We start from the raw sequence: 23,268 nt of genomic DNA, 5'->3' as shown, positions 1-23,268 counted from the left end.
CACCTTCTCACTGTAGCACTAAATTTAACTGATAGTAATTTCTACTACAAATTAGTACTATTTTAAAAATAATTAAATTTAATTGTGAATTAACTGATTTTTAAAAAATATTTATTTATTTATTTGGCTGTGTCAGGTCTTAGTTGTGGCACACGGGTTCTTCATTGCTGCGTGCAGGATCTTCATCACGGCATTCGCGATCTTTGGTTGCAGCATTCAGGATCTTTTAGTTGTTTGTGGCATGTGGGCTCTTAGTTGTGGCATGCAGGATCTAGTTCCCTGACCAGGGATGGAATCCGGGCCCCCTGTATTGGGAGAGCAGAGTCTTAAACACTGTACCACCAAGGAAGTTCCTGTATTAACTGATTATTGTTTTTAGGTTACTTTCCTTTAAAAAAAAAATCAAAGTTACCCAAAGCAGAATTGGATTAGTTATGTACACCTCTAGGTCCTGAGGGCAACACACGACCTGGCTAGAAGAAGTCTATTTTTGTTTCTAATGTGAAAATCGTAATGATGGGTCAAGGAATTGTAACATGCATTCTTTAATCAGGTTGCACATTCAGGCTTGGTGTTTCTTTCTTTTTTTTTTTTTTAGTGGTACGCGGGCCTCTCACTGTTTTGGCCTCTCCCATTGCAGAGCACAGGCTCCGGAGGCACAGGCTCAGCAGCCATGGCTCACGGGCCCAGCCGCTCCGCGGCATGTGGGATCTTCCCGGACCGGGGCACGAACCTGTGTCCCCTGCATCAGCAGGCGGACTCTCAACCACTGCGCTACCAGGGAAGCCCCTTGGTGTTTCTTTTTTAAAGAAAAAAAACAAAACAGGAAGTTTTCTCTAGTAAGAATTTAATGAACGAAGAAAACTCACAAACTGAGTTAATACAAAGTATATATTTTTTCTCTTAACCACATTGTATACATGCACATAATATTATGTAAATAAAAATAATTTAAATCTTTATAAATAGTAAAATAAATATTAAAATAGATAAATAAATATTTAAGTAGGTAAGTAAGTAGATAGATCAGCATGGGCATCTATGAGGGACGAGTGCCTGTAGAGTAGAACATCATGTTGCTTAATATTCCTGAAAACACTTGACAAATTAATTCAATTCAGGGCATGAGGAGAGCAGAAATGAGAGTCTTTGACACGGCAGCACAGGTGGAAGTGTGGTCTCGTTAGTGAGAATCATTTCCGTGTTGAACCAGGTGTGTGTCATTCCTTCCTCCTGAGTCTTTCTTGCAAGTTTGTTGATGAAGAGAAGGATCTCATGACTTCTGCTCTGACAATCTCCCAGGCACAAGGGCTGTATTTCTTCTCTTGCAGATAGACAGTGATTCTGTGGAAGTATTTCCTCACAGCCAGGATGGAGTCCTCCTTCAGCAGGGGAGTCCCTTCCAGCCCCGCCTCCTGCATCAGACAGGCTTGCAGGTCAGAGAGCTGCTGATAAAGTGCAGTGCAGAACTTGTCCAGGAGGGTCTCATCCCAAGCGGCAGCCGAGCCTTCTGTGCTGAAGAGCTGGAAGGTCTGCTGGATCATCTCATGGACGACAGCGATGGCTTGAGCCTTCTGGAACTGGTTGCCTCCAAACGCCTCCTGGGGGAATCCAAAGTCATTTCTGTCCTTCAGGCAGGAGAAGGGGGAGATTCTCCTCATTTGTTGCAGGAGCATCAGGGCCCTCGTGTTAGCCAGGCTGTGGGTCTGAGGCAGGTCGCAGCCCAGAGAGCAGTTGGAGTTGCAGCTGAGCAGCACCAGGGCCAGGAGTAAAGACAAGGTTGGGCCCATCGGGGACCCTGAAGATGCTGCCGGCCTGGCAGAGGTGGGGGGACTCTGTGAACCCTGCTCTCTAGGTTCTCTGAAGACTTTCCTTCAGGCCTGGGTCTTAAATGGGAATGAATTGGTTTCCATTTTCTGAATGTTCCCTCTTACTTTCTACTTCTGTTTTTGCTTTTCATTTTGCACTCTCCAGATAGGTTAGGGCAGCGTTTCTCAACCACTGTTTTTTATCCTTGCCTCCCCTTCTCCTGCCCACAGAACCTTTCTAGATATTTTTTTTCCATATGGCCCCCCTATGAAATTTTGATACACAGATATACGGTGTACATCGATATGTACTCCATGCATATCTCTACTTTATAAATAGAAAAAGAAAGTGAAAAGTTTTTTCTTTTTATTCGATGCAGGGGTGAGTATGACAAAAAAAATTAGGCTAAAAATTAGCTGTAAAAGCTACTGCAATTAATTTAACATTTTGGTTAAGGGTGCAGAATGACTTTTAATGTAATACATTTACTTAATAAATAGGAATGTATCAAATTACATATTCAATAAAAATTTATACAAATACTTCATAAGAATACCAATGTATAGATATATTTAAAAATCTATCAAAACTGCTAAAACCATTGAAAATTTAAATGATTTTCTTAACATTTATTTTTAAGTAATTATTAGTTTTGATTCATATCATAAAATGATTTCTAACTTCACTAGCTGCTAGATATTCCTCTAGATATTGTCAACAACTTTTTCTCTTTAGGACTAGACGTAATTATTGATCTCCTAGATAACTTTTTTAGAATTAAATAATAAAATACAACCTATTTGTGCTTAATTCCCGATGCCCACATCACACTGAGGCTCAAACATAAGCAAAATCCACAAGACAGACAAGGACAGCTCATAAGTAAGCAGAGGCCACCTCTCACATTATGACTTTGTGTTCAAGCATATGATGGAGAGAAAGTCCTCTAATGAAACATCAAGCCACCGTAGCTTGTAGCACTGATCCTGCATATTGTGTATCTTCCATGCACTCAATGTCATACTCACGCCTCTCATCTCATACACAAGAAAACCCAAAGAGAAAAATGAATACAAAGGAATGAGATTTTGCTGGATAGGGTTGAGCTTTGGAGTGCCACCCACCATTGTAGTAGCTAAGATTTGTTCGCACCCCTAAGAACTAATGTTTGCACCCGTGGGAGCGATCTGCTCCCAGATCACTGGGAGCAGCGATCTGCTCCCAGATGATTTAGGAATCATCATCGATTTGAATCTTTCTCTGTATTTTTGCATTGAATTTCAGATTCCCCAAAGGACTGTCAGAGGTTCCAATCCAAGCCTATTCTTTTCAAACAAAAGAAAACCATCTTTGTAATTAATTGAGAACTGGATAAATATTGATTGGTATCATGGAAAGAATTAACTTTCAACTCTGATCATGAATTCTTTTATTTTGCAGTGGATGTTCTGTGGCCTCAGCCCTCTGTAATTCCGATCTTTCAATAAATAATAGGTATGTGACTGTCTTTGGCAAATCAGCTCTGTAGCAACTGGACTCTTTCGTATTCTCTGTGGTATCCTCAGCACCAGGCCCAGTTTAATCACGCAACAGGTACTTTTAACTAAAGCAGTTTCTCAGATGTTCTCCTCCCACTGGAAGGCAGTTACGAATGACCAAGCTATTTTCCTTTATCACGGTCGTATTTGCTGGGATTATAATAGACAGTGGCTAGTATTCCCACTCTACTCCTACTGGTATCAGTCATGCCTACTGAGTTTGTTGCTAAAACCACTAGGATTCTCTTTCCTTCACGGTGCATATGGCTCTGGGGATTCAAGTTGTAAGAGCAGCACAATTTTCAGCCTTTGCCCGGCACTCTATTAAACTCAGGAGGATGGCCTCGTCGCTAATTTGTCCTGTACTAGGGCATGACAGAAAATAACCAGCTTGGTGTCACATACAGAGCCACGTATCTGAACTCAAACTCTCCCTGATTCACACAGGTCACAGCAACCAGACAATTAACCAGGTTACTCTTTGGTGGATCTTTACGGATGGGGCAATGACTACCTATATACGGAGATTCTTTGGAGACTCCTCACAAAGACTGATGAATGATCATTTTCATCCTGTGTCTTCATTCCCTTTCAAGGGACGATGGGGTCCATTTCAGTTTGATTTCCAAATTTTGACACATAATAATTAAAGCATTACTGCAGGTTGAAAATCAAGAGTTTGGATTCTGAGTCCTCGGTCTGCTCTTTTGGCCTGATAAATGGCTCATTCTTCTTTATTTACATGAATATATTCTGTCTTCTGGTTGCCAAGACATGTAGCCTTCAATGCCCTTTCTGGTCTGAATGTTTCCGTCCCCACAGAATTCGTATTTGGAAGTCCTAACCCCCAAAGTGATGGTATCAGGTGGCTGGCCCTTTGGGACTTGATTAAGGTGTGAAGATGGAGGCCTCACGAATGGAATTAGTGCCCTCATCAAAGAGTTCAGAGGTAAATGCCGCCCTCTCCTGCTGTATGATGATACAAGGAGAACTCTGCAGTGTGAGACCTGAAGCAGGCTCTCACCGGAACTGGACCACGCGGACACCCAGATCTTGGATTTCCAGACTCTAGAACTGTGAGCAATACATTTCTGCTCTTTACAAACTACCCAGTCTATGCTCTTTTGTTGAAGAAGCCCAAATAGTAAGACATGACCTGACCTATTGTGTCCTCAGAATACCTCGCAGAGGTCTGTAAAATACCTAAAGCGAGAGGCATCATCTTACCCAACCCCGTTTCCTAGACAGCTAGTCCAGTCCCTGTCATTTCAGGAGCTCAATCCATACTCATGAAGGGACCAGTGATGATAGTAATAGGAGAAGGAACAATACCAGCATATATTAGTTAGATATGATATGAGAGGACGATAATCTACAGAGACTTTGGAAATTCTTCATGGTTCTACAAGGGAAGTGATAATGGAATATTGTGTGAGATATTTTTTTAAAGATCATTTGCAGGAATATTTTCTTCTTCAAGTTTGCATTTTCAATACTTAGAAGATCAGGATGAGAGCCATGGGCCTGGACGCAAATGGAAGAGTTGCTCTCCATTTTTTCTTCAGTCATCCTCAAGTACTTGCAAGGAGCTGCCTGATCATACTTTCCTCGTCTCCCTCAGGCAATAAGGAAACAACTTGTGTCTACATTTGTGGATATTTTCCTCATAGGCTATGCCTTTGGGCATCAATTTGAATGCTCCTTTCCAACAGTCTATGATGCTGTGAACTCTGAGTGACATCCGTGTCATCTTCCCCAAGCTGAACTTGTGGAATGAGAATTTGGGTCTGATTGTGGGTTTCTTTGTTTTTTTTAATTTTCTTTATTTCAGCAAATGAACAATAAAAATACATGAAATCATAATACCACTGAGTCTGAGAATAAATATCCAAACTTGACTGTTTTCTTTCTTTTAAGGCAGAACTACAGGATGAGATTTTTTTAACTTTTTATTTCATACTGGAGTATATTTGATTAACAATGCTGTGCTAGCCTCAGGTGTACAGCAAAGTGATTCAGCCATACACATTCATGCATCCATTCTTTCTCAAACTCTCCTCCCATCTAGGTTGCCACATAATATTGAGCAGAGTTCCCTGTGCTACACAGTAAGTCCCTGTTGGCCATCCATCCCAAATATAGCAGTGTGTACATGTCAATCCCAAACTCCCCAACTATCCCTCCCCCACCCTTCCCCCCTGGTAACCATAAGTTTCTTCTGTTAGTCTGTGGGTCCATTTCTGTATTGTAAATAAGTTCATTTGTATCATTTTTTTAAGATTCCACATATAAATGATATTTCTCTTTCTCTGTGGGTCAGATTGTTTTTTAATGAAGTGTGTGCAAGCAAGAACATTAGTTGTTCCCCTCCACCCCACCCAGAACTTCATTAGGACAAATAGTGTAAAGATGAAAAGTGGTCTTAGGCACTGAACTTGTCTCCTCGTCTACTAATCATCCAATAATTTGCCAACTTCTTTGCAGTGAGATTTCCACGAGGATAAATCCAGGCCATGTAATGTGAGCAGAAGTGCTCTTGCCCTGTATAGTCCTGGCCCTTGAAAACGTCCCATGTGATGCACCAGACTTTTTCCCTTTACCACTGAGTGGAATAGACTCAAATACTGCAGAAAAATTTGCAGTCACCTGTTGATGATGGAAAAATCCACAAAACGGGGGGTACCCATGTCCCCGAATCACTCTTTGGAGAGCAACCTAGAACATCCATCTGATCAGGAATGCCTGCCTTGTGTTCTTATACCAGGGAAAGATAAGATTCTATTATGATCAAATTCCTGACAGCATTCTGTTTACCCGTTACAGCAGTCAGCATTAAGTTAACTGACAAATATCTTTAACACCACACTATCCAGAAAACCTTTCTATACTTCATGTGTTGAAAATAGCAAATACCTCTGCCAAAACTTAAAGTGATCTGTTAAATTACGTTATAAAATTATTTATACAGGAAAAGAGATTATGTTCTGTCAAAACCCTCTTTAAAATCATGATTTTCATTTCAGACATTTTTCAGCCTGTGAGGAAACACAAGTCGAGATTGCTTTGGACTTGAACACTAATGTAATTGAATGAGAAGTGTCACGAGTATAAAAAATATTCTGTATTTGTTGACATTTCTTTGAGGATTCTTACATAAGGGAAAGGCACCTTTTAATTTCCACTCTGACAACCTCCCAGGCACAGGGGCTGTATTCCTTTGCCTTCAGATAGACATGGATTCCATGGAAATACTCCCGGGCAGCACGTCCCAAATCTCGACAATCCAGATGGTCTTTTTTCATCTGCTCCAGTCGGTGCAGCCTCAGATGAAGGCTAGAGAGAAGTTTATCGAGGAGGGTGTTGCTCCAGGCAGCACGGCTGTCCTCCGTGGTGAAGAGGTTGAAGATCTGCTGGAGCATCAGACGGTGGTGACAGGTGCCTTGAGTCACCTGGATTGGGGTGATATTCTCTCTTTTCCAAGGAAATTTGAAGTCGGTTCTGTCCTTTAGGCACCACTGAGAGGGGATCCTTTGCATCTGTTCCAAATGTTGGAAGACGTCCTTGTTTTCCTGGCTATGGCTTCTAGGCAAGTTCCAGCCAAGAGAGTAAGCAGGGATAGAGCAGAGCATCACTCCTGCCACTAGCAAATAGATCTGGGCCATTAAGAATGAGTGATTCACTAGACGGCCGCCAGGAGACGCGTGGGCACCGCCAAACAATTAGTGGGAAGCTTCCTTCCCTGGAACTGTGGACAGCGTCCTTCCCTAGGCGGCCGGTAGAGGGCGCAGGGCTTGTTTGGGAAACGCCGACTATTCAGTTTGCCTTCTGCAGCTCGAGAGACAGGGCGAAAAGTAGTCAGAGGCTGCTTTAATAATCAGCATAGGGCGCGAAACACCGTTTTCTCGGCGCTGAGTGTTGAAGAGGAAGCCTTGTCGCGGCCTCGCCACAGACATTTTTGTCTGGCTGGGAACAAGAACCTTGCATTTTCAGGCTTCCCCTGAGTTTTGCGCCTTATTTTCTCACAGAAAGTTGAGCGAGGCAATTTTTGGGAAAGAAGCCTTTTTCTGAGCGGTCTGAGGTGGGGAATCAGAGCGATTCCTAGCCTCAGAGAAAGGGGAGCCGATTTTTCAGATTCGGGCTCGTTTCTGGCGCGAGACAGCGAAGGCCCATTGAAAGGGGAACGCGGCGGCGGCGGCGATGGGACGACAGGACGGTGTTGGGGACGCCCTGAGGGGTGAGTCGGAGCGCGGCCACCACCGGGGCCGAGGACGCGGGAGCTGAGCGCCCGTGTAGATTCTCTGGGACTTCATGGTGTTTTTCAAGGATACAGCGTTAAAGTGAGGGAGAAAGTATTGAATATGTGAAAAGTAGGAATATTAAAAAAACTCACAGCCTTTTATTTTTTACATTTTAAAATTAATTTTATATTTAACTTAATTCATATCATATTTAAATTAAATATTTTAAATGTTTCATATTTTTATAAATTTATGTTAAAATATTTTCAATATTAAGCATAGAATATTAAAATGTATTTTCATATTAAAATATAGCATTTTATTAAACTTTATTTCAACTGTATTGTCTTTATACTAAAGTAAGTATTTAATATAATTAATTATTTGTTTATTTATTTTAGGCTGGGTTTATTTATTTTAGGCTGGGTTCAGTCTTCATTGCGGTGGCTTCTCTTGTTGAGGAGCACAGGCTCAGTAGTAGCAGCACATGGACTCAGTTGCTCCACGGCATGTGGGATCTTCCTAGACCAGGGCTCGAACCCGTGTCCCCTGAGTTGGCAGGCGGATTCTTAACCACTGCACCACCAGGGAAGCCCCAAGCATTGGGAAGCCCCAAGTATTTAATATAGTTTTACTTTTCTATCTTTAATGGAAGGCAACTCATTAATATTTTCAAGATTACTTTTTCACTTGTTTTTAATTGAGGGAATTACCATGTGTGACAATTTCTAATGACCCCGTGATAGCCTTAACTGATTTCTAACTCATGTTCCTGAAATGTCTTTCCCAGGACCTCACCTTGACTATAAGGTTAGAAAGAAGAGTTGGGGTGTACAAGCAGATTTCATTTACATCATGAAGGCTTACTTTGTAAGACTGTCAGGGCCATGCAAATGGAGGTCAACTTCATTTCTTTACTTAAAATTTTTATATTTTGTTCCTCGTGCATATTTTGGTATTAATTTTCATTTTAAAATATTGCATTAAAACATCCTTTATCTTAATGACTTAGATTTGGTGCCTTCTTACCATTCGTGCTTTAGAGAAGTACTAGCTTAACGTTGCCCTAATGCTAACCCAGGAAATAGCTTTTGAATTAGAGTATTGTGCTGTTCCATGGCTGAAAATCTAGGAATGCTTTAATTCTCATCATCTCTCCCCCATATATATATTTCTTACCATTTTCCTGGTCTCTACAACATTATTTTAATGTCTTTTTTTAAAGGAAGAAAAAACCCTTTTGACTGCCTTCTTCTCATTTTCTCAACTCACACCCCGTTGGCTATGGTAACCACAAATCTGATCTTTTTCTCTGAGGTTATGTGTTTGTTTTTAAGGTACAATTTAATCTGTGTCTTAAAAATTAACACCAGAGGTGGTCTGAAACAAAATAAGGTGAGGAAAAGGACTATTTATCTCATTTATACTAGTCACAGAGCAGCCTTTTTTTTTTTTTTTCTTGGGGGCAGGAGGTCAAAACACTTTCTTAGATGCTGCAAAGAGCTTCAGCTGCTGTAGGATTTCTCTCTTTAATGTACGGGGCACTGCTCTAAGGGTGGAGACTAGGTCTCTACTCCTTCACAGGCCTACAGGCAATCCCTCTCCTAGAGTTTGCATTTGGGGGCCTCAACATGCAGACCCCTGAGTGTTAAGGAACCTGTAGTCAGAGCTTCTCTTGGCTGGGCTGAGGGTGGACTATACAGGTTACCATTTGTTATATTAATACAAAAGGCTGCTATCATTCACTCTGTTCCAATTCTCAGCCTGTACTTTGCAAACTTTATTTTATTTGATCTAGGCAATGTCTTGTGTGACCACAACTAAAGGTGTCTCCATTTCTTAAAAGAGGAAATGAAAATCTGATGTCATTTAAATTCAGGAGCCCCAGATTTTTGTCAGAGTGGAGCCTTCTGCTGCTCCCAGGCCCTCCTCTTCATCAGCTCTGAGCACTGGCCCTCAGCTGCACTGAGCACGTGGTGCTTCCTTCATCCTAATCCTGCCTCTAAAGTCTGTCCTCCCTGCTCCCTGGAGGGCAGTCACCATCCCTGCCTCACTTTCCTGGAGTCCACATTGCCAAGCGCATTGTCACATATATATGCAGTCAAAACATTTCTGGTGACAGAATGAAGAGAACTGCATGGATTCACCCTTGCTGTTCATTTTTATGTCACCATTATCTGTAAACTGTCAGAAAATGTGAGCTATGGTCCTGTAAAGAAATGTGGAAGAATTTAAATCTAATGTACGAGTCCCTTTAGAGGAGAATGCAGAGAGGTGAGGCTAGTTGTATTTTGGTGCAATTTAAGAAGTGGCAAAATAGAGTACAGGGTCAAAACTCTAAGTATTCGTATTAGAACTGAAAAAGAGATATATTGAGACTCAGGTTTTTATTTCAACCTTGGGTCTCATTTAGATGAATACATCCTATTGGACTGATACTCTTTCATGTTCCAGGAGTGTGTTTAATGTCCAGTGTAATAAAAGAATTGAAGTTGTGACATTCCATGTTGCCCATAAATGGCTTATTTAAGAATCTCATTTGCAGGCAGGTACTCAGAGCAGCTGGATACAGGCTCCCACAGCCAGACACCTGCATCACCAGGCTCACCGGGGCCTGCCACCCTCCTCACTGAGGACACCCAGGATGATGTTCTCCAGCTCTGTGTGCACCCTTAGCTGTCACCTGGCCCAGAACCACAGCCTGCCAAAGCAGGAGACCCTCACAGTCCTGCCCCTAACAGGGAGAATCTTCTTTGTTTTCCTGCCTGAAGGACAAGAAGGTTTTCAGGTTCCATCAGCACCAGCTGGCTGACAGCCAGTTCCAAAACGCTCAGGCCGCCTCATTCTCCATGAGACGATACAGCACTTCTCCATCGTCTTCAGCACAAACAGCTGAAATTCCTCAGTGGGCTTGATCAACAGTGGGCAGATCTGGAGACTAGTTTGGTGCAGGAGATGGAGAGGAAAAGACCCTGCTGGGCAATGAGGACTCCAGCCTGACTTTGAAGAACTTCCAAAGGAGCAGGCTCGATCTGAAAAGAAAGTCCACAGCCGCTGTGCCCAGGACAATATGAGAGTGGCAGTTAAGGCGTGAAAATCAGAGTGTGCTTTCCCTGTATGTTCAACCTCAGAGAACCCAGGAGTGGGAAAAGGAGACCTGGACCCAATCTTCTACAATGGAGTCTTCTCTGCTTAGAGGTGGCCTCTAGCGTGTCAATATTCACTCAGATCAATGACTTCTTCTGATTCAGCTGTAAATGCATCGAGTCATCTCAGCACATTGTTTTTCAACAGTAAGTGGAAACAATACTTTTGAATGGGGAGAAAATTTATTTTTAATTTGTAATGATTAGAATTTATTTCTCTATGATGATTTTTATATTTACCACATTTATTCTTCATATTATGATATGGTCAGCTTTGTGTCTTGTTTTCCTTTGCTTTGGGGGTGCAAAAGGTATATTTTAAGTGTTAGGTTTAACTCATACTCTTAAAGAAAATCAGAGTGTCCTTAAACCTTTAATCTGCCTAAAAATCCAAAAGGAACATAAATAGTTTTATTCATTTCATTGGTTCTTAAAATATTTTGAAGTATCTCTGCTTTCGGGATTTTACTTGTGTTTTTTAACATATTGGTAGATAAGACAAAGATATTACTTTCTTAATGGAGCACTCTGTCAGAGAAGACAGGCCTTAAAGAGTAAAAAATTAGCTTGAAACCCTTTCTAGGTTATGAAGGAGATGCACAAGGCATTATGACAGGTTATAGCAGCTGGAGCTATTCTCTTTTACTTGTTCTTTCTTGGAGAAAGCATGTCTAATGGTTGCTGATTCAGTTTCAGCAGTTGCATGATCAATGAACTGTGAAATATATTATAGAGTCATGGAATTTAAACTTCAACAAAGAAGTGTGACTATCCCTTTTATTGTTGGCACTGTGGTGGGTGCCAGGTGCAATGAAAATAGTAGACACATTGCCCGCTGTCACAGAGCTTGCAGTCTGGCGGGGATATGGGTAACTAGGTGTTCAATGAAAGGAATGCTAATGCTGTGACAGGGAAAGTACAGGTTCTTGGGAGTATGTGGGCTTGCATGGATCAGGGAAAGCTTCTGCAAGAGCAGTTGGTAAGCTGGCGTCCCAGGGGCCTGCAGGGGTTTGCCAGGTAATTGCATGATGGTCAAGTTTGGCCATGTATGGAGATCATCTAGGGTAGCAGGTAAATATGAGGGTTTGGAGCTAATGACATATGTTTGGAGATGTGACTCTGGGTAAAGACATGCATATGGAAGTCAACAGTCATAGAGAGGACGTTTGGAACTATTTGGGGGGTTGAGACTATATGTGCAGAGAGGATGAAGTGCGGGACTAGCATAGATCTTTGAGGAACACCAATTCCCTAAGATGAGAGTGTGGAGTCAACAAAGGAAGGAGAGAAGGAGGGGCAGAAAAGCAGAGGATGGTGGTGACACGGAGACCAGATGAGCGTCAGACTTTAAAATGGCGGGTATAATAACAAGTATCTGATGCTTCGGACATGTCAGCCAAGGCTGCTTCACGTTGATCTCTAACCTCAGTAAGATGTAGCTTACTGGCAATATCTTATGACCTAGTAAGTATCTTAAGAAATTAATCTCAATTTTCAAGATATTTTTTTCCTCTCATTTGTTTTAAGCAAGGGTGTTAGAAGACCCTTAAGGCTTCATAGATTAAGCATTCAGCTTTATGTATATAATCAGTGGTTTTCATTGGACAGTTTTATTCACTACTTGAAAATGTCATTTTATATGGATAAGTTGCATAAAAATTTGTAATCTGCATCAGAATGCTTTTAATTTCAGCATGGTGTAAATTTAAACTTAATATATTACTTTCTACTTAATATTGGTAAATGTCTTCTGTGCCAATGCACTGACTGCATTTTCTTTTGATGCCCACTAGAGATCCATAGGTATTTGTAATCTAGTGTTTGGTACATCTGTGGAATATTGCATTTGCTAGTAGAATTTAAAAATGTGTTTGTATGCTTTGCACAATACTTAAAATGATGATCCTGTTTTAATTCACAGAGGTAGAATTTTTGCATAACAAAATTATGAGCTCAGTAAGACACAAATATGGCATTATATCAATATCTTTTGGGGACTTCCCTGGCGGTCCAGTGGTTAAGACTTCTCCTTCCAGTGCAGGGGGTGTGACTTCTATCCCTCGTTGGGGAGCTAAGATCCCACATGCCTCAGGGCCAAAGAACGAAAACATAAAAAAAACAGAAGCAATATTGTAACAAATTCAATAAAGACTTTAAAAATGGTCCACATCAAAGAAAATCTTAAAACAATATGTATCTTTTGAGTGGACATGAAATAATGGCTTTTACTCCTTTGTGCATACCTGTCACAATAACAACTATCATTGCTATGTTTAATATGTCCCTGGTGCTTAAAATAATCTGCTCACTTAAGATAACTTTATGACTTGTTATATTCTCATGATATAGAGCATATAACATGCGATGGTATGTTGAATGGAATATAGTAGTCTCATTATCCCTATTCTAAAGCTGAGAAAACTGTACTATAGGAAAAAGAAAACAATTGCCCTAAATCATGCATGAAGCCGAAGGAAGGCTAAGGAGATGCCGAGCTAACAAATCTACTGGTCACCTGAGAAGACAAGAGTAACCCACAAGAGAAGATGCAGCAAGACTGTCATTTTCAAACAGTTTTACTGGCACAACTATGTTAAGCTTATTACACTTATCACTTTTATTCACAACTCTGAGGACCAATGATGTCCCTAACAGTGTGCAGGTTACTGGGTGGGAATAAGAAGTGTAGCTGGAGAGTGAGCTGAGTGCTATGGTACCTGATGTGGATGGAGATCTCTTTCCTAAGCCTGATAAGACTATGCTGTTCCACTCCCAGGTTTGCGAAGACCCTATACTGCACTGCCTCCCCTTTGGCCTCCTCTTGTCCCTGCTTGCTCAACCACAAACATGGCCAGGAGTTCTGCATCCCTGCTGCTCCAGAGCCTGTCCCATGAGAAAGGAAAGGCGAAAAGTCCTCAGCTGTACACTTTCATTAAGGCTAAATTGAGAACTGGGGAGCTGAGCTGCTTTGCCCAGCCTTCCTCAGGACGCAAGAAGGCCTTGGAGTTAGTTGAAAGTTATTCTCCATCAAAATATTTGGAGTCCTCTGGTTTGTTCCATTTCCTTCTGAACTTGAGACCTCAGGAATGCCAAATTCCAGTGCTGTTTTGGGGAATATGTGAAGTTTCTTGTCTCTGTTCCTAGAGGCTGATTGGGACATTTGGGAATCTATGTGCCTGAGTAACCCCAAACATTCCCACCCACGGCTGTTTACAGATCAGTATCATGCTGGAGAAGGGGAAGGACTGGGAAGTCCAGTTCCTGAGACTCGTTCTTTAATGGATTTTCTCAATTTTTAAAGCCCCTCAGCATTTGTCAAGTTCCTATGCTTTTGTATTTGCTTTGTGAAGGGCTGTATTCATCATGACACAAATGAAGGCGGCTGAGATGGTAGAGGGTGTGCCAGGCCACTGTCAGACTCCCTCCCTAACCTTCTTCTGCCTCAAACACTCAAAGTCAGCTCTCAATCAGAACTGGAGAGCCTCTTCTTTTCTCTAAACCCAGCTCCTGGACTACTGCATCCTTCCCCCAAATGCAGCAGAGACAAAAGAAAACACTCTTTTTTAGAAGAAACAATTTACTTGTGAAGAATGAACTTTGCTGTTTTTGAGAGAGACCATTTTGTTTTCAGAAGATGCCTTACCCCAAGGCTTCCTTCCATATTCTGTTCCCAATGGGACTCCCTCGTGTCAACCTCTTGCTGGACTAGGACCCTGGAATTCCACAGGGCCAGCTAGCAAGAGGGATGCCTGAGATAACAGAAGATATGAATCACCTTTCTGAAGAGAGGGTGGGGCTGGTGTCACATGAGTGCCTTTCAGGTGAGCTCTGCAAACCAAAAATAGGAGCCTGGGTGTGTCTAGTGAGAGTGGAAGCAAAGAGAGAGTGGAACGTGCTGAGTAGACTGTTCTACTGGGAAGAGATTCTTTCGAGATTAATGTGCAGGAACTAGAATTCGAGGTCGGAGGTTCATTGACATTAATAGTAGGGTCCATGTGTGTAGAGCGGTGTCATTTCAAAGCTCTTTCACACACATTGCCCCAGGCCATCATCACAACAATCCTGGACTCTCCCAGACACAGACTATGACACTCAGGGAGGTTAAGTTGTCTGAGTCATTACCCAAAATTTTGCCACCAAAACAGTCATTGTTCCACCACGTCTCACACTGTCACTTGACGGGTAAGTGCCATGGCCCAGCTTTCACATGGACGAGCAGAGCGTGGGTTAGAAGTGTCCCAGGTCCTGACTTCTTTGCTTTCTAGCTCTGAGTCTCTCCTCTGGGGGGCCATCATTTTCTGAGAGTACAGGCTCTAGGAGGTGACATTGCCAGCAATTATAGACCTGGGACTGTATGGAGAAGAGAACTAAGATCAAACCCGGGAGAGCCCAGGATTAGAGAGCAGAACCTTACCTTTCATAGCTCCTGCTTTTTTCTTCCTGATTCTGTGTTGCTGCTGAAAGCCCAAAAAATGAAAGAGTTCAGAAGCTATTTTGTGCCTATCTCATACTAAAGAAGCAACAAACATTATTAATGAAAAATGTTTGTGACTTTTTACATTATTTGAGGTCTCTGTTATTTCCATATTATTCATTTTTAAAGTAGATCTAAGTATTTTCTACTGATCCCTCTTTCTCAAAGAATTTTTACTAATTCCCAGAAAATCTTTCAGAAGTATAATACACAAGGACTTCCCTGGTGGCAGAGTGGTTAAGAATCCACCTGCCAATGCAGGGGACACGAGTTCAAGCCGTGGTCCGGGAAGATCCCACAAGTCGCGGAGCAACTAAGCCCGTGTGCCACAACTACTGAAGCCCGCGTGCCTAGAGTCCATGCTTCGTGACAAGAGAAGCCACCGCAGTGAGAAGCCTGCGCACCGCAAGGGAGAGTAGCCCCCACGAAGTAGCCGCAACGAAGACCCAATGCAGCCAAAAATAAAATGTAAATAAATAAATAAATTTATTTTTTTAAAAAAGAAGTATAATACACAGAAATTGCAAGTATCTTCAACATACAGCACAGGGAAATTTCACACACTGAATACATTGTGAAAGTAGCACCCAAGTTAAACGTAATAGATTTTGCCCAGGACCTAGCATGTTTCTTATGTTGCCTTCCAGTCGCTACCTCAGAGCAGCTCTCCTTCTCCTCCCCGATGGTAGCCACTCTGTGACTCTAACCGTCCTGATTATTTCTGACAGACACACTTGTATGCCTCTTGTGTATATTTACTCATTGAATCCTGAGAATAATCCTATGAAAAAATACTACTATTGTCCCCATATTAAAGATGAGGAAAGTAGGGAGCTTAGTGTTTGTGTTATTTGTCAAGGTCACACTGCTATTAACAGCAGAGCTGGGATCCAGTGCCATGAACCCTGGCTCCTTCTCAGAGGTTTTGAAAATCCTAGAGCTCTCCTTTCACTTGTGCTCTCTTCCTGTGGCTTTCACTCTAACAGAAACCTTGAAGCTGGAAACCTGCACAGAACCAGAGCAGCTGTGTGGCTGGTCAGTGAGTTGGAGGGACTGAAGGTATGTGTAAGGGATGAATGGTTCAGTAAAGCAGGGCCGGGGAGAAGGTGGGAGGAAGGTGCCAGGATTGGCCAGTCAACACCATATGTCACCAGCTTCCCTCGAGGAGATGACTCCTTCCCACAGGTATTTGCACCGACCACTCTTTCCTGGTGGTATAAATCAGTTACACCTATGACATCAGGACTAACCATTCTCCATAATTTCCAGGACTTCCCTCAATTCCATGGAATTCCACCTTTTGACAAGCATTTCCTGCAATGAAAGTGGTAGGACTGTTCCAAAGGACAAAATGGACAAATACTAGTCTGAAATAAATTTACATAGAAAAAAATCAGAATGTAGGTTTCAGAACTTACAAAACTCAAGATGTTTTCTCTCATAAGAATTTAATAAATAAAACAAAATGCAAATTTAATGAAATGGAAAGGTGAATATTTTCTAAATTTTAATACAATGTAAGTATAAATATATTTATATGAAAATATAAAAATAAGATACATAAATAAATAAATAAACAAATAAACAGAATAAATAAATAACAGGGTAGTCATTGCTTAGGGACTGATGCCCCTGAAGCGGAATAATTTTAACATATACTTGCTTATTACTACTGACAAAGTATTAGCTGAATTAATACAATAAATTCTGTGATTAAAATTGAAATAAGAGCCTTCTGAAATGACTAAAGACATGTGTGCAAGGGTGATAGGGCATCTTAGTCAATGAGAAACATTTCAAGGTGACCCCAGGTCTCCATCCATAGTTCTTATCCTTTCTTGCAAGTTGGTTGATGAAGACAGGGATCTCATGATTTCCACTCTGACAATTTCCCAGGCACAGTCACTGTATTTCTTCTCCTTCAGGTAGAGATGGATTCCCTGGAAGTACCTCTTCACGGCCAGTGTAGGGCCTGTCACTCCCAGGGCAGTTTCTTCATCTCGCATCGCCTGCACCAAGCAGCCGTCCAGGTCCTCCAGCTGCTGATGGAGTTCAGTGCGGAGTTTGTCCAGGAGGGAGGTGTCCCAGGCAGCAGGGGAGCGCTCTGTGTGGAAGAGGCGGAAGGTCTGCTGGAGCATCTCGTGGAGGACAGAGGTGGCCTGGGCCTTCGGGAGCTGGCTGTCATCCACCATGTCCTGGGGGAAACCGAAGTCTTTTCTGTCCTTCAGACAGAAGCGAGGGGAGATTCTCCGCATCTGGCCCAGAAGCATGAAGTTCTTCTTGCTGACCCACACGTGGTTCTGAGACAGGTCGCAACCCAGAGATCCACCAGGGCCGTAGCTGAACATCACCAGGGCGGTCAGTAGAGAGAGCACGAAGGCCATGGGGCAAATGAGGCTGCTGCTGGCCTGGCTGAGACGGGCGTCTGGGGGAGCCTTGGGGGTAGGTTCTCTGATGACATTCTTTCTAAGCAAGGCCATTAAGTAGGGAACACAGTAATTTTCATTTTCTAAACATTTCTATACACTTTTACTTCCTTTTTTTGATTTTCACATATCTTCTCGGTATGGTCTATGAAGATGTCATCATTGTAAACCATTGATTTTGCAAGAAGTTTAATTTTCCCAGTAATTTCAGATGTGCCCATCTAAATGGATATTTATTAATCAAATGAGAAAGGTTTTCGTCTTAAAGTCAGAAGAGATGTAGGTTTGTAAATACGCACATTCTATATCTCTTTCATGCATAAATGTTGGTCTTCTCTGTTCCAGGAACACATTTTTAACCCTGATCTTAGGTTCCATTTTTACGTCTTACTTTACATAGGAAGGCAGCTCTCTCAGCCCTATTGTTTCTGTATTTGCCTAGAGATTTACCAGATCACTCTGGCATAAGCTCTTTGAAACAAAAGATGGGTTTTGTTTAGTGTTTGATTTAGAGAAGAGGCTGATTATTATGAGTCCATGAGCTTCTCCCATGTTTCCTTTCCTTCTAGAACATGTTCCTTCATGTCCATGTGGTCATGCTTCAGGGGACCACGAGGTGAGGACTATTATAGATATTGTCCTTTCTTTCCACCATTTTCTTACTGGAGACCTATAGTCCTCCACAGGCTGGGCCAATACCCCCACCAGGAATCCTGGTTCTTTTCAGGAGAACATGGGTGTGGAGATCCTAATTCCAAGACAATTGTATTTCCCCAGCAGCACCTCAGTCACAAGGGAGAGATCACATGTAGTCACACCCTGTCCTCTAGAGTGACAGAGTCCCCTTCCTAACCTGGACTCCCACCCTGAGGGCAGGCTCACCACATCCCGAGGACTTTACAATCTCCTATCTGTGGAGGGGCTTGTTTATTTGTTGGGAAAATAATTCATCTTCCAGGACCCTCACCCTTGCCCCTGGAGTGTTTGTGTGAAGGACCCTAGTCCTCAGTGGTGACCTTCTCCCCTCCTGACCCACGTCCTCAGGTATCAGAAGTGTCAGCAGCCCTCCGATGCTAAGAGCAAAACTGTGTTTTCTCTAAGGTGGTGGAGGAGTTACCCAATTCTAATCATTTTATCCTGAGTAGACACATAATTTTTATTTTGCCAAACACAAATTTTATTATTCAACTCTTTTACTAAAACTAGTCAACACTTGTTATGCTCAAAGTTTCTGAGCTGGGGCCAGAGAATTCAGCGATGGTGTTGTCTCTCGTTAAAGCTTATGTCACAGAAACCAGTGAGGTTCAGTTGTTCATTCAGTCAGTTGATGCCAGTGGGCTTCTCCCTTCCTCTGTCTCTGTCTCCCTCTGAGAATGCAGGGCAGCGAGGCCCAGGATTAGGTCAGAGAGAAATCGCCTTCTTTCCTTTACTTGTGTGTAATGTTTCATTTAAAGTTTTTGTAACTAATATTCACTTAGTGACTTATTGGACAAGATTTGTCTCGCTGCTCCTGCATTAGTTCTGATTCATGATGAGGTAAGAGCAATAAAGGGAGGTAACGAAAGGCAAAGGGGCTCCAGTCTCTATCATATTCAAACTTTAAATTTTTTGTTTATCACTGCAACTGTCCTAGAAAGTAAAAGTCGACAGCTGTCTTGTGGGCCTAAAGAAAACAAATGTGAGTCTGAATGTCATGAATGTGAAAGAAGGGAAGTGATTTCCCCCTGACACAATGCCAGATTCTAAGTTAGCTAACTTCAGTGCAGCACAGTTGGGGACGAGGCTACGTCAGAGGAGAAGGATGAGGCCAATGTGAAAAACAGAAAGACAGGAACATGGTTGCTTCTGCCAGAAGCTCAGAAGAGACCAAGTCCTTGTTCAGTTGACGGCCTTCAGCTTCGCAAGACCAGCTCCCTCATCTTTCTTTCCTTTAATCCATGAATGATCAGTTTTGAGGAGAGAAGGAAGAAGTCACACCCACCAGCTCACAAGTGACTGGCAACCAGAACCCCAGTTGCCAGAACACTAACCCTGTCTGGGAGGATCAGCAAGATCAGTCTTGCTGAGCATCTGTCTAGGTGATAAATCCATTCCGGCAATGAGAAGGGTACTTTAAGAAAACTAGAATTAAAGGAAGGGAATTAGACGATTCCAAAAGATCCTGATCTTATCTGGTTAATAGTAATCGTGATATTAAAAAGTAAGAACTGAATGTTATTGCTTGCTACTAATGGACTAGCCACTCTCTAAGTTCTTTAAAATTTAGGGACTTCCCTGGCAGTCCAGTAGTTAAGACACCGAGCTTCCACTTCTGGGGGCACAGGTTTGATCCCTGGTCGGGGAACTAAGATCTCGCATGCCCCGTGGCGCAGCCAAAAAATAGAAAAAAAAATTAACTCAACACTCTCAATAACCCTATTGGATCAAACTCACTTATACAACTGGAGAGAAATATAAGTCTGGACGAATGACCTGTTCCAAATGTACCAAAGATACAAGGGCAAACCTTAGGGTGCTTACAATGATTTGTCTGAAAGCACCCATTAAAGAAAGCGAAGGCTGCACGTGAACATGATATTTAGGAACCAACGAAATAAGCAGACAGAGGACAGTGAGATGACAAAGGACCCTTATTCCACTTAAGATGCCACAGGGTTACTGTCTATGGCTTTGTAGGACTACATGGGGTGTGGTTTGAGTCAACTGAACTGACTTTAAGTTCTAATCAAAATAGAGAAAATCACTATTAAGTAGTTAGAAGGGAATAGATTTTTATGCCTATTAAAAAAAAAAAGGAAGTTTCCTACTGGCCTAGTGGTTACGATCCGGCACTCTCACTGCCGTGGCCCCGATTCAATCCCCAGTGAGGGAACTGAGATCACACAAGCCACGCAACGCCAAGTCTAAGATTTCGTGAGTGATTTCTTCAATGAAATATAGTAAAATAACTTTATTAACCCTAGAAGAGCTGACCCCTGGAATCTATGTATTTTTAACGCTTGAGTTTTCTTGTGAGTTTAAGAAAAAAAAAAGCACCTAACAATTTCTAGCCATGTGAGCTCTGACGTTTCTCCTTCAGGATGACAACTAAAAAGTCACTCACCATCTGGTTCTACAAGAATAAAGTCATTAGCCACAGCAGTCCCTTACCCCAACACGCCCTGACAGGAGTTCAGGAATGGGGCACCTTCTGCTCTGGGAAAACTGACAGAATAGGCCTGCAGGTAGTTAGATAATTTCCTGAGAAAATTCTATGAATTCAATTTTTTGCAACTTCTCATACTTAGAAAAGCACTAAAATCATTAAGAGTGACAAATGCTCCTCATGACTAGCAGCAACCTTCTACCAAGATGTGTCCTTGATTGCATGTATCCTCTTCACCACAATCACGTATATACTGACGTCCCCATTATGTGCTTGGAGAAATTCATCAGAGCTGACTGAGAGGCTGTCCTCCAGGCTATAGTCCTCAGTAAGTCCTCCCAAAAAAACTAAACTCCCCGCTCTTATGTTGTTGTTTGTTTCCAGTCAACAAGGACCTCACTGATTTCCCAGGAGACCTCCTCAGGTCAGCCTGCTGTTCTCAATCTCAATGAAGACACCTCCATTTCTCACGTACAGTCCAGGCTGGACATCCATTTGTTTACTGATAGAGTCCAAATAAGAATCTCTACTCTTTATTGTTCCAACTGTTGGTTAAGACGTGGGTACCGAAGAGGCCTTATGTATGACCAAGACGGCAGAGCATACGCGCTTCTTAGACAGAAGCAGTGAAGGTTTTTAATGGGCTCCTTAGCAGGGAGAGTCTGGCTTGAACTCCAGAGTCACCCTCATGGCCTTGTATAGTTGTCTTTATTTAAATTTCTAGCCTCAGCCCATTAAAACATCATAAAACTGAAGAATTGAAATAAAAAGTATTATTTAAAAAATCATTTGTTAATAAAATGATATTTTTAGCCGTAATATAGGAATGGTTTCTGCTTGTTTTAGGACCCTAATCCTTAGGAAGGTTTCCAAACCTCTAAATGTACTTTAAATGTCCGTCTGACTTTAAAAGTACCTACTCAGGGCTGTATGCACCAACTGGAAAGAACAGAAAGATGATTGATCCATCAGTGTCCCCTTTCCAAAGTGCCTAAATTAAATAAATGAATTTCCACTTCGCTCTTTGTTGCTTTTAGAAATTGTGACCTTCCAGTGTGCATGTTACTGATACATGCCCTGCTGGAAAGGCTCTGCCCCAGTTGTTGCTAAATATATTAAAATCCCTGCCTGTGTCCCTTCTATTCAAGCATGTTTTATTTTGTTTGTCTTTCAAAGGGGCAAAGACATCATGATGGAATGTAAGAAATTCCTTGGATTGCATTGTCCCCAGGAATATCCTTCCCTGCTCTGTGATTACTTGCTGGGTCCTAAGGACAAAACCAGTTTGCAGCTGGCACTGAGGTAACCCTCGTCCCTTCCAAGACTCCGCAGGCTGCTGTGGTATCAGTGCTGGGGACACTGCTAGTGGCCACATCCTTCTGGGAGAACTCTGTGCTATCGCATGCACCTCACTCTTTTCTTCTCTGAAAAGGAATGTTCTGGAGAAACACTTGCCTCAGTGCAGCTCATCTGTGTTCTTCCGTGTCCTGAGGACCTACCGCTGTTGCAGTGAACGCTTTAAATATCTCTGTTCTCCTTCTAAGTTCTCAAGCTGCTGCTGCCTTTCAATTTCATGTTTCCTGCCCTTTGGGCTTTTTGAGTCCTGAACCAGGTGAGCTCCTCCTAGTGCAGTCAGCACGTGGAAGTGTGCAAATAGAGGCACAGGTGGGCTCCTGGATTCTCCACCATTGTTCAGTGTTGGGCAGGGTGCCATCTATTTACTGTGTTTCTCTGGGAGTCTGGACAGTCTGGACCTGCAGTGCTTGGCAGGCGGAGAGTGTGGAGTCATATGAGAGTTTCTGACAAACCTAGAACTTTCACTCAGCTTCTGCTTTCCATTGGTGGCTTTGTAGTCTTAAGGGGAAATTGACAGCCAGAAACCCTAATGGAGAAGGAAACAGCTGTATGAAAGGGCAGTACAGCTTAATGCAGAGTGAATGGGGAGAGTACACTGGATTTCTACACTGGGAGGAACTGAATGATTGTGATATTTTAGTGAAAGAATGGGATCCAGGAAAACAGAGGGGAAGGGGAATTGTGCCATGTATCAGAATCAGCAGATAGATATATGGTATATTTTATATGTAGCATATTTTATACTATGTATTCATATATATGTACCATATATGTATGTTACTGTATATAAAATTACATACAATTGATGACACACTTTCTCCCAGTTCTGTTTTCTAGGCTGTCATTGTTTTGCAGTCAGTGACAGAGAGAGGGGGAGGAGAATTCATTATTCCCATTTAGACCTATATGAAAAATATAGGAAACACACTACCTGTTTAGCCCTCACTCTGTGGATGATACTCTGCTAAGTGTTCTTAAATATTCTAGTTGGTCTAATATTCAATACAACTCTAGGAATATTTTCCGTACTTTATATTTGAGGAAAATGAGACTCAGGGAAGTTAAGTGATTCCCCAGCATCACACGTCTGTCCTGGCAGAATCTAGACTCAATGTAGAAACCCATATCACATATAA

At 42.2% G+C, this 23,268-nt stretch overlaps 3 protein-coding genes across 3 annotated transcripts; all 3 read right to left on the bottom strand.

Annotated features, from left to right (window-relative positions):
- Window positions 1–407: 407 nt before the first annotated feature.
- LOC149748951 (interferon alpha-1-like) lies at window positions 408–1,790 on the bottom strand. Its single transcript, XM_089913157.1, has one exon. The coding sequence runs from the start codon at window positions 1,788–1,790 to the stop codon at window positions 1,221–1,223; it is 570 nt and encodes a 189-aa protein (XP_089769283.1). The 3' UTR covers window positions 408–1,220.
- Window positions 1,791–2,848: 1,058 nt separating this feature from the next.
- On the bottom strand, window positions 2,849–16,913 carry LOC149748950 (interferon alpha-13-like). The gene has a single exon (XM_089913158.1). The coding sequence runs from the start codon at window positions 7,007–7,009 to the stop codon at window positions 6,497–6,499; it is 513 nt and encodes a 170-aa protein (XP_089769284.1). The 5' UTR covers window positions 7,010–16,913; the 3' UTR covers window positions 2,849–6,496.
- An 8-nt stretch (window positions 16,914–16,921) lies between these two features.
- On the bottom strand, window positions 16,922–17,956 carry LOC111171093 (interferon omega-1-like). Its single transcript, XM_030763810.2, has one exon. It carries the CDS (start codon window positions 17,683–17,685, stop codon window positions 17,002–17,004), a length of 684 nt encoding a protein of 227 aa, XP_030619670.2. The 5' UTR covers window positions 17,686–17,956; the 3' UTR covers window positions 16,922–17,001.
- Window positions 17,957–23,268: the final 5,312 nt, after the last annotated feature.

Source organism: Delphinapterus leucas, chromosome 6, assembly GCF_059928025.1.
Source record: "Delphinapterus leucas isolate spDelLeu-1000000601 "Yukka" chromosome 6, BTC_Dleu_Yukka2, whole genome shotgun sequence".
In the NCBI taxonomy this organism is placed as follows: Eukaryota; Metazoa; Chordata; class Mammalia; order Artiodactyla; family Monodontidae; genus Delphinapterus; species Delphinapterus leucas.
The sequence above is the reverse complement of the archived record's forward strand: the minus strand, read 5'-3'. Positions and strand labels throughout refer to the sequence as shown.

Bases quoted from the DNA above. Each gene is read 5' to 3' on its own strand.
- LOC111171093 (XM_030763810.2), bottom strand. From the start codon at position 17,685: ATGGCCTTGCTTAGAAAGAATGTCATCAGAGAACCTACCCCCAAGGCT.
- LOC149748950 (XM_089913158.1), bottom strand. From the start codon at position 7,009: ATGGCCCAGATCTATTTGCTAGTGGCAGGAGTGATGCTCTGCTCTATC.
- LOC149748951 (XM_089913157.1), bottom strand. From the start codon at position 1,790: ATGGGCCCAACCTTGTCTTTACTCCTGGCCCTGGTGCTGCTCAGCTGC.